General features: G+C 38.1%; 1 protein-coding gene across 1 annotated transcript; it reads right to left on the bottom strand.

Annotated features, from left to right (window-relative positions):
- Positions 1–526: 526 nt before the first annotated feature.
- On the bottom strand, positions 527–8125 carry LOC136257244 (tripartite motif-containing protein 2-like). Its single transcript, XM_066050323.1, has 2 exons — positions 8027–8125; positions 527–2865 (listed from the first exon to the last, which is right to left on the bottom strand). The coding sequence occupies exon 2, from the start codon at positions 2842–2844 to the stop codon at positions 667–669; it is 2178 nt and encodes a 725-aa protein (XP_065906395.1). The 5' UTR covers positions 2845–2865; positions 8027–8125; the 3' UTR covers positions 527–666.
- Positions 8126–12063: the final 3938 nt, after the last annotated feature.

Here is a 12063-nt window from a genome sequence, read left to right as displayed (position 1 = left end):
CCACCCAATGTCTTGTCGGGTGCCACACTCAGTTTCCTCCAGGAGGGATGGATTTTTTCCTTTGACCAACAGTAAGTATTTATTGTTATAAGTGTCCAGCACTGAAGGTCTACAGCAACTTGTGCTGCAGCTTTTGAGATACCTAACCTAATACACATGTACAGAACTTACACACTTGACACTACTTAATAGGCTAATAACATGAAAAAATCACATAACTATATAAATATTTCTTGCTGTAGGTAAAGAAAGCTTCAAAGGCCAGCTTTTGGTGAATGCAATTACAGAACAAAGTGATAACTAAAACAAAACAGCCAAGCTGTGGAGTGCAGCCCCCCAAAACGCCAGGTTGAAAATAATTGTGAACTCAATGGCCAAGACATGGCTAATGCCTGTCATTTTTAATGATCAAACTAGTATAGCTATAGGCATAGATGACCTCCCTTGTGTCACTGATTTTTATTCTATCATTCCCACTCATGATCAAATATTATACTTTTTTTAAATTCTTGCAGTTAAACGTTAACACACAAAATTTCATCACTAAAAAAATCAATACAATAATATTATACACAGCTATACTAATCTTAATGTACAATTTCTACTTCTAATCAAATAGCGTAAGTTACAAAAGCAACCAGCAATAATGTATTTGTGTACAATTATTTATACAACAGAAAATATTTGAATTCTTTTGTTGCCACCATCACTAACATACACTTTACCATTAGGACTGACCGCTACATAATTCGGATGCTTAAACTGGCCATCAGCGGATCCTTCGGATCCAAAACAACACAAGAATTTTCCAGCTTTATCAAAGACTGATATACGATGATTTGCATACTCAGCAACTAAAAAGAAACATGCTGGATCAGCATCAATACTCCATGGCTCACTCAGTAGATCCTGTCCATTTTCCTGTGCACCAAATTTGCTTATGTAAGTACCATCAATTGTAAATATGTATACACAACAGTGACCTTTGTCAGCAATGAACAGTTGGTTGTCATAAACAATTACATCGCGAGGCAAACATAATTTTCCTTCACCAATTCTCTGACAAAACTGACCATTAGTTTGGAACACTGATATACATCGGTTACTATCCTCTGCAACATATACTCTATTGTTGTGTACTGTAATACCACAAGGATAGCGTAGTTGGCCTTCGGCACTTTCTTGGCTGCCAAACTGGAGCAAGCACTTGCCATTGATGCTAAACTTCTTTACTCTATGTCCACACCATTCAGATACAAACAGGCTATTGTCATTGCCAAAGGCAACACCTGCAGGATAATTAAGAGGACTCACTTTTGTGATCAACTGATTATGGCCATCAAAAATATATACACAATTGCTGGAGTGGTCGGAAACTGCCCATGTACCATTCTTGTCAAATGCGATTCCCCAGGGTTCACCCATACTACCACCGAAGTTTACAATTTTGCTAGGTTTGTTCATGGCAGCATAATTGTAAACCACAACAATGTTATAAGGACTTCCTTTAATGTGTTGCCCATTGACAAATACTGACACCTTCACCCCTCCAATTCGTTGGGCTACAAAAGAAGCAGTGTAGCTACCATCATTGTTATCCCTAACTTGTGTAGCTGTCACTTCTCCAGTACTGGATTGTACCTGTACAGATACTTGACTACCTCCTATGGAGCAGGGATGACCAGTAGAATACTTCGTGATGATGGTGAACTCTACCTTTGGTGAACCTACTATCACCTCATTAGGAATATTTACCACCTCAGAGGTTGCTGGATCAATATGTGTGAATAACTGACCAAAATGTGGAAATAAATCTTTGCCAGGTACATACTGCATCACAGTGGATTGTACAGGTAGAGTGCTGAGTTTCTGGTATTTGTCAGTTAGTTGCTGCATGTGATCAATCACTTGTTTCTTTGCAGACAATGCTTCTTGATCAGAGCTCTTCTCCACAGCATTTTTCAATTCCTTCATGCTCAAAATTTCTGCTTGTACATACTCTACTTCTTCTAGTTGTGTTGTCACTGCTTTCTCCTTCTGTGACACTGTGTCATGTACTTGTTGTTTTAACTGTTCTTTTTGTTGCATTAACTTTCGGACCAGTTCATCATAATGTTGATCAATCTTGTTATTCACTTCTTCACCTTGTTGCCTTATCTTCACCCTCATCTTGTCAATGTTATCATGAACTTCAGAGAGACTTGTAATCATTTCTTCTACTGGAGCAGTGATCTCCTTCAGTTCCTGTCTGTGCTTGCCAGCCATCTTCTTGACAGTGTCATGATTGTGTCCATTGTGATCCTTCACTGTACAATACATACACACCAACTGCTCACATGTCTCACAGTAGAACAACAACTCTATGTCATGTTCCTTGCACATTGGAGCTACAGCCTTAGCTTGAAGGGGAACATCTTTGTTGGACCTCAATTCTGTCAAAGGCACTACACCATGGCCACGAAATCTTTTACTACGTTTGTGCATATCATTACAGATGTGGCAAAGAAACATGTTACACTCTGGACAGTAAGACACCACTGGCTCATCTTCATCACACTCATCACACTTCACTTCTTCTTCACCCTCCACTTTACGTTGTAGTACCAACTCATCCACCATACGATTGACGAAGAAATTGTTGGCCAACTCCTTCACTCCTCCAGCAGGAACTACTGCTTCCTGTCTACACTCGGGACAAGTGATCTTGGACTGTACCATCATCTTCTCCAGACACTCTTCACAATAGGAATGATAACATGGCAGATACTTGGGGTTCTTGAACAACTGGTAACAGATTGGACATGTCAAGTTTGTAGTAGCTTTCTTTACTTCCTTAGCAGCCATGATGAAATAAATTGAGTTGACCTATTCAATAATACATATACAGTGAATTTAACACTTCTTGCAATTTCGTATGTGTGAATGTGCACGCATGCGTGTTTATATTAATGATTTATCTGGTGCCACAAAGGTGGTGGATGCCCATATCGTGCCTGAGACTGCTGTATATGAGACAAATTTCTTTAACAGGGTGATAGCATAGGTTACTTCAGTTCGAGAACAGCAAAATACATCAGACACACATGCACAACCACTCTACGTATTTCGCATGTGCAAGAAGTGTCATTGTCTGTTGTATTTCGCTGTTCTCGAACTGAAATAACCTTTGCTACCACCCTGTTAAAGAAATGTTGCATGTACAGATGTCTGAGACATGATATGGGCATCCACCACCATTGTGGCACCAGATAATAAAAACACATATGCGTGAGGTATTTATACAACCTTTTATAACATACAAGTAAGTACTGTGTGATAGCACCACTCTTACAGATTGCACTAAATCAGGTGCATGAGACCATGTGGCCCGTCATGTCATGGATGGATGGTCTGCCCCACCAATCATTCCATCATAATTAAATCATTTTAACTGCATGTCATTATGTAAATATACTAGCTATAGGGAATTTAACACCTCTTGCAATTTTGGTGGTCCCCCACACACTTTAGCTCGCGCAATGCTGTGTGACAGTTCTTGCACACACCAAAAGTGCTATATATATATACATCAATGCAATTTATTTTATGTTATCGACCAGCAGAAGGGTCGGTCTTGATGCTTTTGCAACACAATCAATTCTACAACAAATATATCACATAGCACCCTTAATTAAACGTTCCTTGTGATCACGTGCACAGCTTTTTCGTCACTTGATTAATAAAAATGACGTAATTGTCGACTTATCGTACAGAATACAATCACTTAATTAGTTAAGGCGTGGGATTTTTTGGCTTCCTAGCTACAATGAGACCAGATAAAAGGAAATGAAAGCGAGTGAATTGCAAGCGTTGCCCATAATTGTTGTTGTTGTTGTAGCTGTATTCTACAACAACAAAAACCAAACACTGCTTAAAGTTTTCTAGGATGGTATATCCCCAGTATAGGGAACAGGTAATAGTTTAGTTTAGTCTTCTGGTAGCTTTTCAGTGAAGCCACATTCACTGATGTTTTACTGAGAGTTCAATACTATTGGTACAACTGGGTACAACTTCAGTCAGAAAGCAGCATAGTTATTCATTTAAAAATGAAGTAGGGATCCAAGCGATAAAAAGTAGTGAAACAAGAGATGAATCATATAGTTTTCGACACGAAAAAGTGGATAACTTGTTGTACGTTTGTTTCACTCACGTACAACAAGTTATCCACTTTTTCGTGTCGAAAACTATATAGCCATGCTTACTGAGACCTTTCGCATGTTCATGACCTATTTTGATTTTGTTTTTGGATGGAAACAGCCCAAACCGGGCCGTTTCTTCTTGCCAAAATGCTGATTACGCATGAGAAGCCATACAAGAGCACACTCAGAGTTAGGTTTTGGTGTGCACTACTTGTGGCTAATAGAATCTGTCTTTATTAAACTCAGTGTAGGCGAGGAAGCTTAATCTGTGCTGAAGACTTTGTTGCAAGGTGGTTTTTCTCGCTCCGTGATTATTGTACGTGGGCGGGTTATCCAGATTAAATACTCTACTAGAGCAGTCATGTAAATACTCTAATAATGCAGTCAAGTGTATAACAACAATCCTTGCACTTAGATTTGACAGCTATCAAAGGCACCAGTAATGCAAATTGTAGCTCATATTAGGAGACTCTCAGTCTGTATGCACACTGCAATTTGATCAGTTTCATGCGTGTACTGAAACGTTGATGGCATTACTATGCAGAATGCAAAATTACACTATTCACCACAGTCTTCATTATCAAACAAAGAAATCCATAATCCATCATTGGATTAATAAAAAGTACATAAACTAGATGAATAAAAAATTGAAAATTTTAAGAGGGAGAATATGGATCACTGAAAAAAGCTACGAAACAAGAAGGGATCGTGGGATGGTAATGTAAACCACAAATCCCTATTTTGAAATGACAGAGCATGTAACTACTAAAGATTTATGACAGAGAGTCAAAATAGGGATTTGTGGTTTGCATTACCATCCCAGCAATCCCTTCTTGTTTCATGGGGCTGCGATCCCTATTCTCCCCCTTAAATTTTTTTATTCATCTAGTTATAGTATAGCTCGGTGGGAAACTCCCTACTTGGGCATTGAACAAAATCATTGTTATAACATCAATGTAGGGATTTTCCCACCAAGCTATGCTGTAATACCATCATTCATCACTACTTTTTATATTGCTTGGATCTCTACTTCATTTTTAAATTAATAATTTTTAGTGTTCTGCGATGCAGTGCATTTTGTGTATCACATATCACCATCAATAAACTGTTCGATACGATACTGTATCATGATACTATAATGAAGTAGTTATGACTGGCATATTAGCTAATGGTTGCAACAATATCCAATTTATCTGTACCTTAAAGAGCCATCACTGATTCTACATTCACTGTGTATTCAAATTTCTTTATTCAATGAAAGCTGATAAACTACAGTATAACTGATGTGAAAAATAGCTACCTAGTGTGTTCTGATATGATTTTTAGTATGGAAAACAGAGCTGCTGTTAAAAAGCACATCTCTACCTGGATACCTGCCCCAGACAATTAGCTACCACAAACATTTTAATGCATACTCCCACAAAGGCTTGTCTGGATTACTCTGCATTTTGTTGAGTTGTAAGATGACTAGTATTATACAGCAGATTGTTTACTGCTTAGTGGTGCAGTTGTTTATACTTAAAGTGTAACAGCTACTGTTTTTAGAAGTCCCCGGGAAAGAATAATTTTAGCCATAACAGCAGCACTTATACACATGTATTTGTATGGCTTCTTGTAACATTCCATTTTATAGCACAGGTAAATAAGAGGCTTTCGATTTGAGTATCCAGATCACTGTTACAGTAATATAGCAATCACTGACTGTTTCTACTGGAAAACTTCGATATATCGATATTTTCTAAGTACAGTATCGTATCATGATACTTATTTACTGTATTGATATATTGCCGTATCGATATGTATTGCAGATCCCTAATAATTTTAATATACTAATTCCTTAGAGAACTAGAGTGACTCACCTAATATCGGATGGGCTCCAAAATCGGACGGGATTACTCGAGCTACAACAGGAATTTTCAAGCAACTTGTATGTCTTTAGATAGTTCAAGGCTGTGGGACTTTGCACACCAAGTATCAGCTTCCTCGGCTTCTTTGTCTAGTGGCAGCAGACCTGCAAAGTCATTTCCGATTAATACGTATAATCCGGAAAAAAGGTTGATTCATGGACACCCATGCATAGTTTACAAATCACACTTACATTTAATCAACAGTTTTATATCTTGGGCTTGAAGAACAACTCATCTACTTTCTAAATATCCCCAGTTTATTTAATCAAATCCTTTAAATCACGAATTACAAATCAAATAAAATGAGATGTCACTAGAGTAATAATCGCACCATAAATTTAAGTGTACGGAAGTATACGGTGTTTGTATAAGTATATGGTACACATTTCCCGTAAACTTATCTCAAACAACGCATACTTAATCAAGTTTCCGTATACTTAAATTTATGGTGTGATTATTACTCCAGTGACGTCTCATTTCATTTGATTTGTAATTCATGATTTAAAGGATTAGATTAAATAAACTGGGGATATTTAGAAAGTAAATAAGTTACTCTATAAGTTAAAGATATAAAACCGTTGATTAAATGTTAAGTGTGATTCGTAAACTGTGGGTGTCCGTGAATCGACCGTTTTTCCGGATCATACGTATTAATCTGAAATGACTTTGTAGGTCTGCTGCCACCAGACAAAGAAGCCGAGAAAGCTGTGCAAAGTCCCACAGCCTTGAACTATCTAAAGACATACAAGTTGTTTGAAAATTCCTGTTGTAGCTTGAGAAATCGCATCTGATTTTGGAACCCATCCGATATTAGGTGAGTTACTCTAATTGTGAAAACTTGCCACTCTTGTAATGATGCCGGCTTGCACACAGAAGATCGAATAATTGAAGACGGAGATACTGTTGAACACCTTTTACAAAAAAAATCTCACATAGCTAAAACCATCCACACATGTCAAACACAAGAGGTAACCAAGAGCTGCCAAACAGCAACACCCCCAAAGGAAGCCATTTATACCACAACCCTCTGCCCTGGTTGTAGAGCACTAGTCTCGAGTGGCCAGACCCTTTCCGCACAGCCGCTTATCGATTGGAAATTATAAGTGCCGCACTACAAGGGTCTGGAATAGTTCACATATTCAAAAAAAATCTACAATCCTCAGTGGTTGGGGAGTGTAAATTGGCTCATGCGATCCCTTAATTGCCAAAGTGATCTGATTACTGAAGAAGGCCTCTTGGGATGACGAGTATCGACCCGTGTAGGTTTTACCTTCTACTGAATCTTCAACAAGTACAGCTGAATAAAGACAAACAAGCTCAGTTCATCTCGAGTTACAAGGAAAGTAGGCGAAAGGTTTTAAGCGGATTTGCCGATCAAAACAGAAGATTCAAGGGAACACACGTTGCATTTTGTACCTATGTATCTTAGGTGTTACCCAATCAATCAATTGTCACCAATAACGTGTCGAAAAATTTCCTGTTCATGAACTATTCCAGACCCTTGTAGTGCGGCGCTTATAATTTCCAATCGATGAGTGGCTGCGCGGAAAGGGTCTGGCCACGCAAGACTAGAGCACAACCACATTCAGCAGGTTGCACACCATTCCATCATCTACATGACACCCCCTTTCCCACATGGGTTAAATGTTTTTGTGTAGGGAAGTGGTTAAGTACCACTTCCTCTGGGGGCCCACCCAGTTTACCTGGCTATGCCTAGGGCCCCACTAGAATCTCTAAGGGCTTTGTCCCGGTCAATTCGGTCACGACAGGTCATCGTTTCCATATAATCAGGACAGGGCTCGCAATCACAAGAAACCCTTCCGGAAATATGCGCGACAAATAGGTTATCGCAAAAAGCGACGGTAAATGGATAAATAGCAGCAAAATTTAAAACACTACCAACATGCGCACGTACACATTTTATTAGTTGCAAGTACATACCTTTCTTACAAACCTAGGATTGTTAAAGAGTGTTTCCCTTAAACGATACTCCTCCGCCAAAAAGAAACTTCTTGTATCAAATGCCGTTAAAACTGCGCATGCGTAAAATAATTCTAATTATTTTACGAAATCTAGTTGGATTTTTAAATTTAGAGCATAAATACGAAACTGATTATCCCGCTCAACGCTCAACTCGCTCAACTTGTCAATAAGGCCTATAAGGGACGAGAAGGGATAATGCATCGTGGTGATTTCCCACCTCCCCATGGTCCGTTTAGAGATAACATGTTACGGCCAGACTCTGACCACTCAGATCCTATGGATCCCAAACGTCAGCGAGCTCTCCGCTCCGTATTTAGTAAGGAATTGATACCAGTAAAGCATAACCTGTGTGTTGTTTATAAGTTAGTAAATGTTAACATTGGCGTCATGTGTTGAATATGTTATTTATTATCAATTTACCACGAGGGAAGGAACAGCACAAAAGGCAAACCTGTACAAGGTACTGTCTTATATTCTTATTAACGCGCACCAATATTTTGTAGTTGCTAACATTTCCTTTGATACGACTGAGGAACAGCTTTCTGCTGTATTGTCAGAGATAGGATATCAAGTAAGGCTGAACTCAGTCATGTTTTGATAGGTAATATTAATTTCTGTGTAGGATTGTGAATGACCCAGACCTCATGGTTTTGGGTTTGGAGAATATGAAGATGTTGAGACCGCCATGAGTGCAATACGGAATTTGCAGGGTCGTGTTGTGAATGGCCGCAACTTAAAGTTCAACTTTGCCATTAATTCACCAGATGAAAAGTTTCGACGTAAGTTAATATGCAGTTCTGAGAGATGGAATTGTGTCATTACTATAAACCAGGCACCACAGTTAATACCAGATATGGGTCAAGCCTTAAGCACTTGTGCTTATAAGGACTTTGACTTTAAGCAGTTGTTTTGAAGTGCTTACAAGTATTTGTTACTATGCAGCGTTTGTGCTTGTGCTGGTACTTAATTACTTATATTTCAAAGTACTTTTAAAGCACTTTTAAGACACAAAAGCTGCCAGCTCTGATTAAAAGTCTTTGATTCAATGAGCTTCTCGTTTAATAGCCTAGAGGTACTATCGATATGAGTATTCAGTGTATCAGGGAAAGTCTTTAGGCCTGAGAGGTGCAGATTGAAAGATGAAACTTTTTACTGATCAACATTCATTTGTTGTAACAATATAAATACTTAAAACAAATAGGTGCATGACTGCATGCACCATTTTATGTATTATGTTGATATTAGTATAAATTGTTTGTTAATAAAGTAACAAGTTCAAGGAAAAATTAGAAATTTTAAGTTCGATTAGGGATCATAGAGAAAAAAAGTTGGAAAACAAGGGAGGTCGCCTACACCTGCAGATATACTAGCGAACAGACTGGATATCTGCAGGTGTAGGCGACCTCCCTTGTTTCCCTACTTTTTTTTTCTATGATCCCTAATTGAACTTAAAATTTCTAATTTTTCTTTGAACTTGTTTGTTTACTTTTTGTAACATTATTATGACTGGTGAACCCACACATACCGCATCAAAAGAAAGGATGGCACCAGAATTAATGTTTTCATTTGAACGCACACCCCAGCTATCAAAACTGCTCGAAAGTGCAGTGGACATTACACTTCGCTTTCAGCTATGTTCAGCCTGTTACATAGCGCTACAGACGAAAAGCAGGAGAAGAAGGGCCTCTGCAACAATCCAGTCACCCCGAAAATACAATTCGCACGCCCTCAACTATCAATTACTGCCTTGAAAGTGCAGTGGCTATTACGCTTTGCTTTCAGCTATGTTCAGCCTGTTACACAGCGTTACAAATGAACAACAGTGTTAGAATCATCTCTACAATCAGTCCAGTCACCACGGAAAATATGGATGGTTCCCGTTTACAAATGTACTGTAGGGAAGCCATGCATCATGGTATCACAAATCAACACCTTGAGCTGTCGGCAAAAAGGAATGGAACACAAAGGAGGACAAAGGTAAGTCCATGATGTGTGCATTATACGTACCGCGGTATACCAAAAAGCACGTCTCGGGACGAAGCGATAATGAACAGTGAAAAAATCAAGCCCATAGCCTTAGCCATTATCGAGTTACGCTTGCCTGAAGGCATCAAGCAGGCAGGCAGGCAGTTAGTAGAAAATTCTATTGAGTAATTTAAAAAAAAAAATTCATAACAATTTATTGGAAGCCTTTAGGATCATTCTGAAGGCACCTTTGGGCTTGGTTATACCTAACCGATACTGCCAAGGTGCCAGGATGGAGTTGTAAAGCTGGCTTTGGGTGAATTTTTTTGGCTAGGAAAACCCTAATCTCCATGATCCCTAATATACAGTACTACCGTACTGTATGATTAAGTAGTTATATCAAGTATTTTTATAGCACTTCACTTTGTACTTGAAGTATTTACTGATTTTACTCAATCACAGTGTTTGTGTTTGTACTTGAGCACTTTTGCAGATGTTAAAAAGTGCTTCAAGCCCTTGACCTAAGTGCTTGACCATAATACTACTATTTGTAAAATTAATTTTGTTGTACCATGTATGTTACTAACCAACTTCGTAATAATGTGTACTGCGTGTGTACAAAAATTTTTGCAGTATGACATTTTCACGGTTGCAAACTAAAACAGGATTTTCACAATTTTATTGTGTTAAAACATGATTTTATTTTAATGAATATGTAACTATTACTTCAAGCCCAGTGCTTTGCCAAGTAGCATCTCATTGTTAACTATTGACTGTGTTAACAAAGAGCTGAAAGTGATCTCAAAGCTTCACTCACATCCTGTGGATGCAATGAGCTATGTCCTTCTGAGGTCCTTTCTTAATACTGTAGTGTGCAATCTTCTAGATTCCCTCACGCAATTTACTATCTCTTCAATTGTGAAATTTCATATATCCTTATAGAAATGGTAGCCATGAATGCAGCTAATGGTAGAGTGCTGTTGTCTACATCAAAACTTTCACAGTGGTTACGTTAACCACAAAATCCATGAAAATTAAGTAGGGTAAAATTTCCACGTGTATGGTACAGGTATTTTATAATTCATTAGTTACGTTGCTGTGCATTGCTAAGAAAACATATAAATCAAAAAATTTTAATTAAAACACAATGATGGACAGAAGTATCTTCTCGACTATTTTATGTTTTTATACCAGTATCCCTATTTTCTAGAGAAAGCCTCAAGGTTGTTCTTTTTACGTATATAGGGGATACTCCTTTCAACTTGAAGAGATGCACTGTTTCTGGTAACCTTATCTGGCTGGCCTGCTACATTGTTTTTTGGTCATTAAGTATTCATATAGTCCCATATGGGAAGGCCATTCACTTATGTAAGTCTCAATTTTAACCCAGCAAGGAAAAGCACCCCTGAGTGACGCTTAGCTATATGTGTCAAAATTTAGTTAGGGCCTTGTCAGTTTTTACAATACATACCAGCTGTTTTTACCAGTGATTGATTTCATTTGCAAAAACTTTGTGTCACTCCGCATACATACACACGCGCATGCATGTACCATACACTCACCACAGTTTAATACTGTGTGATTTTCTTATTTGAGCTGTGCATATGTGGTCACACAATGATGAGAGTTCATCAGTTAAACAGCCTAACTAAGATGTGAACAATGAGTGGTTCTGACTGTGTTGTTGTGTATGTGTGAAAGTATAGAGGTTCATGAACAATAATGTACATGAGGACATGTAGTTGTACTTATAGATTTGGGAAATGCTGTTTTCCTCTTTTTCAAAATCAGTGCAATTGACTGTTCTACGAGTATTGTACAAAATTCCGAAAACTGAAAAAGTGGTTTAGCCATTACTTAGTTAAAATGCGGATATACTTATCAATGTTTTATTGGTGAACTACTCTTTAGTTGTTGTTATGCCTCCTGATGTTGATAAGTAGAAAGCAATACAAGCTAGTGTATTACAAAGTGTAGCAACATATAAAACTAACTCTGGGAATAAGCTGCAAGTGGTATGTGAAACAAGT

Source organism: Dysidea avara, chromosome 6 (assembly GCF_963678975.1).
Source record: "Dysidea avara chromosome 6, odDysAvar1.4, whole genome shotgun sequence".
Lineage (NCBI taxonomy): Eukaryota > Metazoa > Porifera > Demospongiae > Dictyoceratida > Dysideidae > Dysidea > Dysidea avara.
This window is presented reverse-complemented; position numbering and strand designations above follow the sequence as displayed.

Bases quoted from the DNA above. Each gene is read 5' to 3' on its own strand.
- LOC136257244 (XM_066050323.1), bottom strand. From the start codon at position 2,844: ATGGCTGCTAAGGAAGTAAAGAAAGCTACTACAAACTTGACATGTCCA.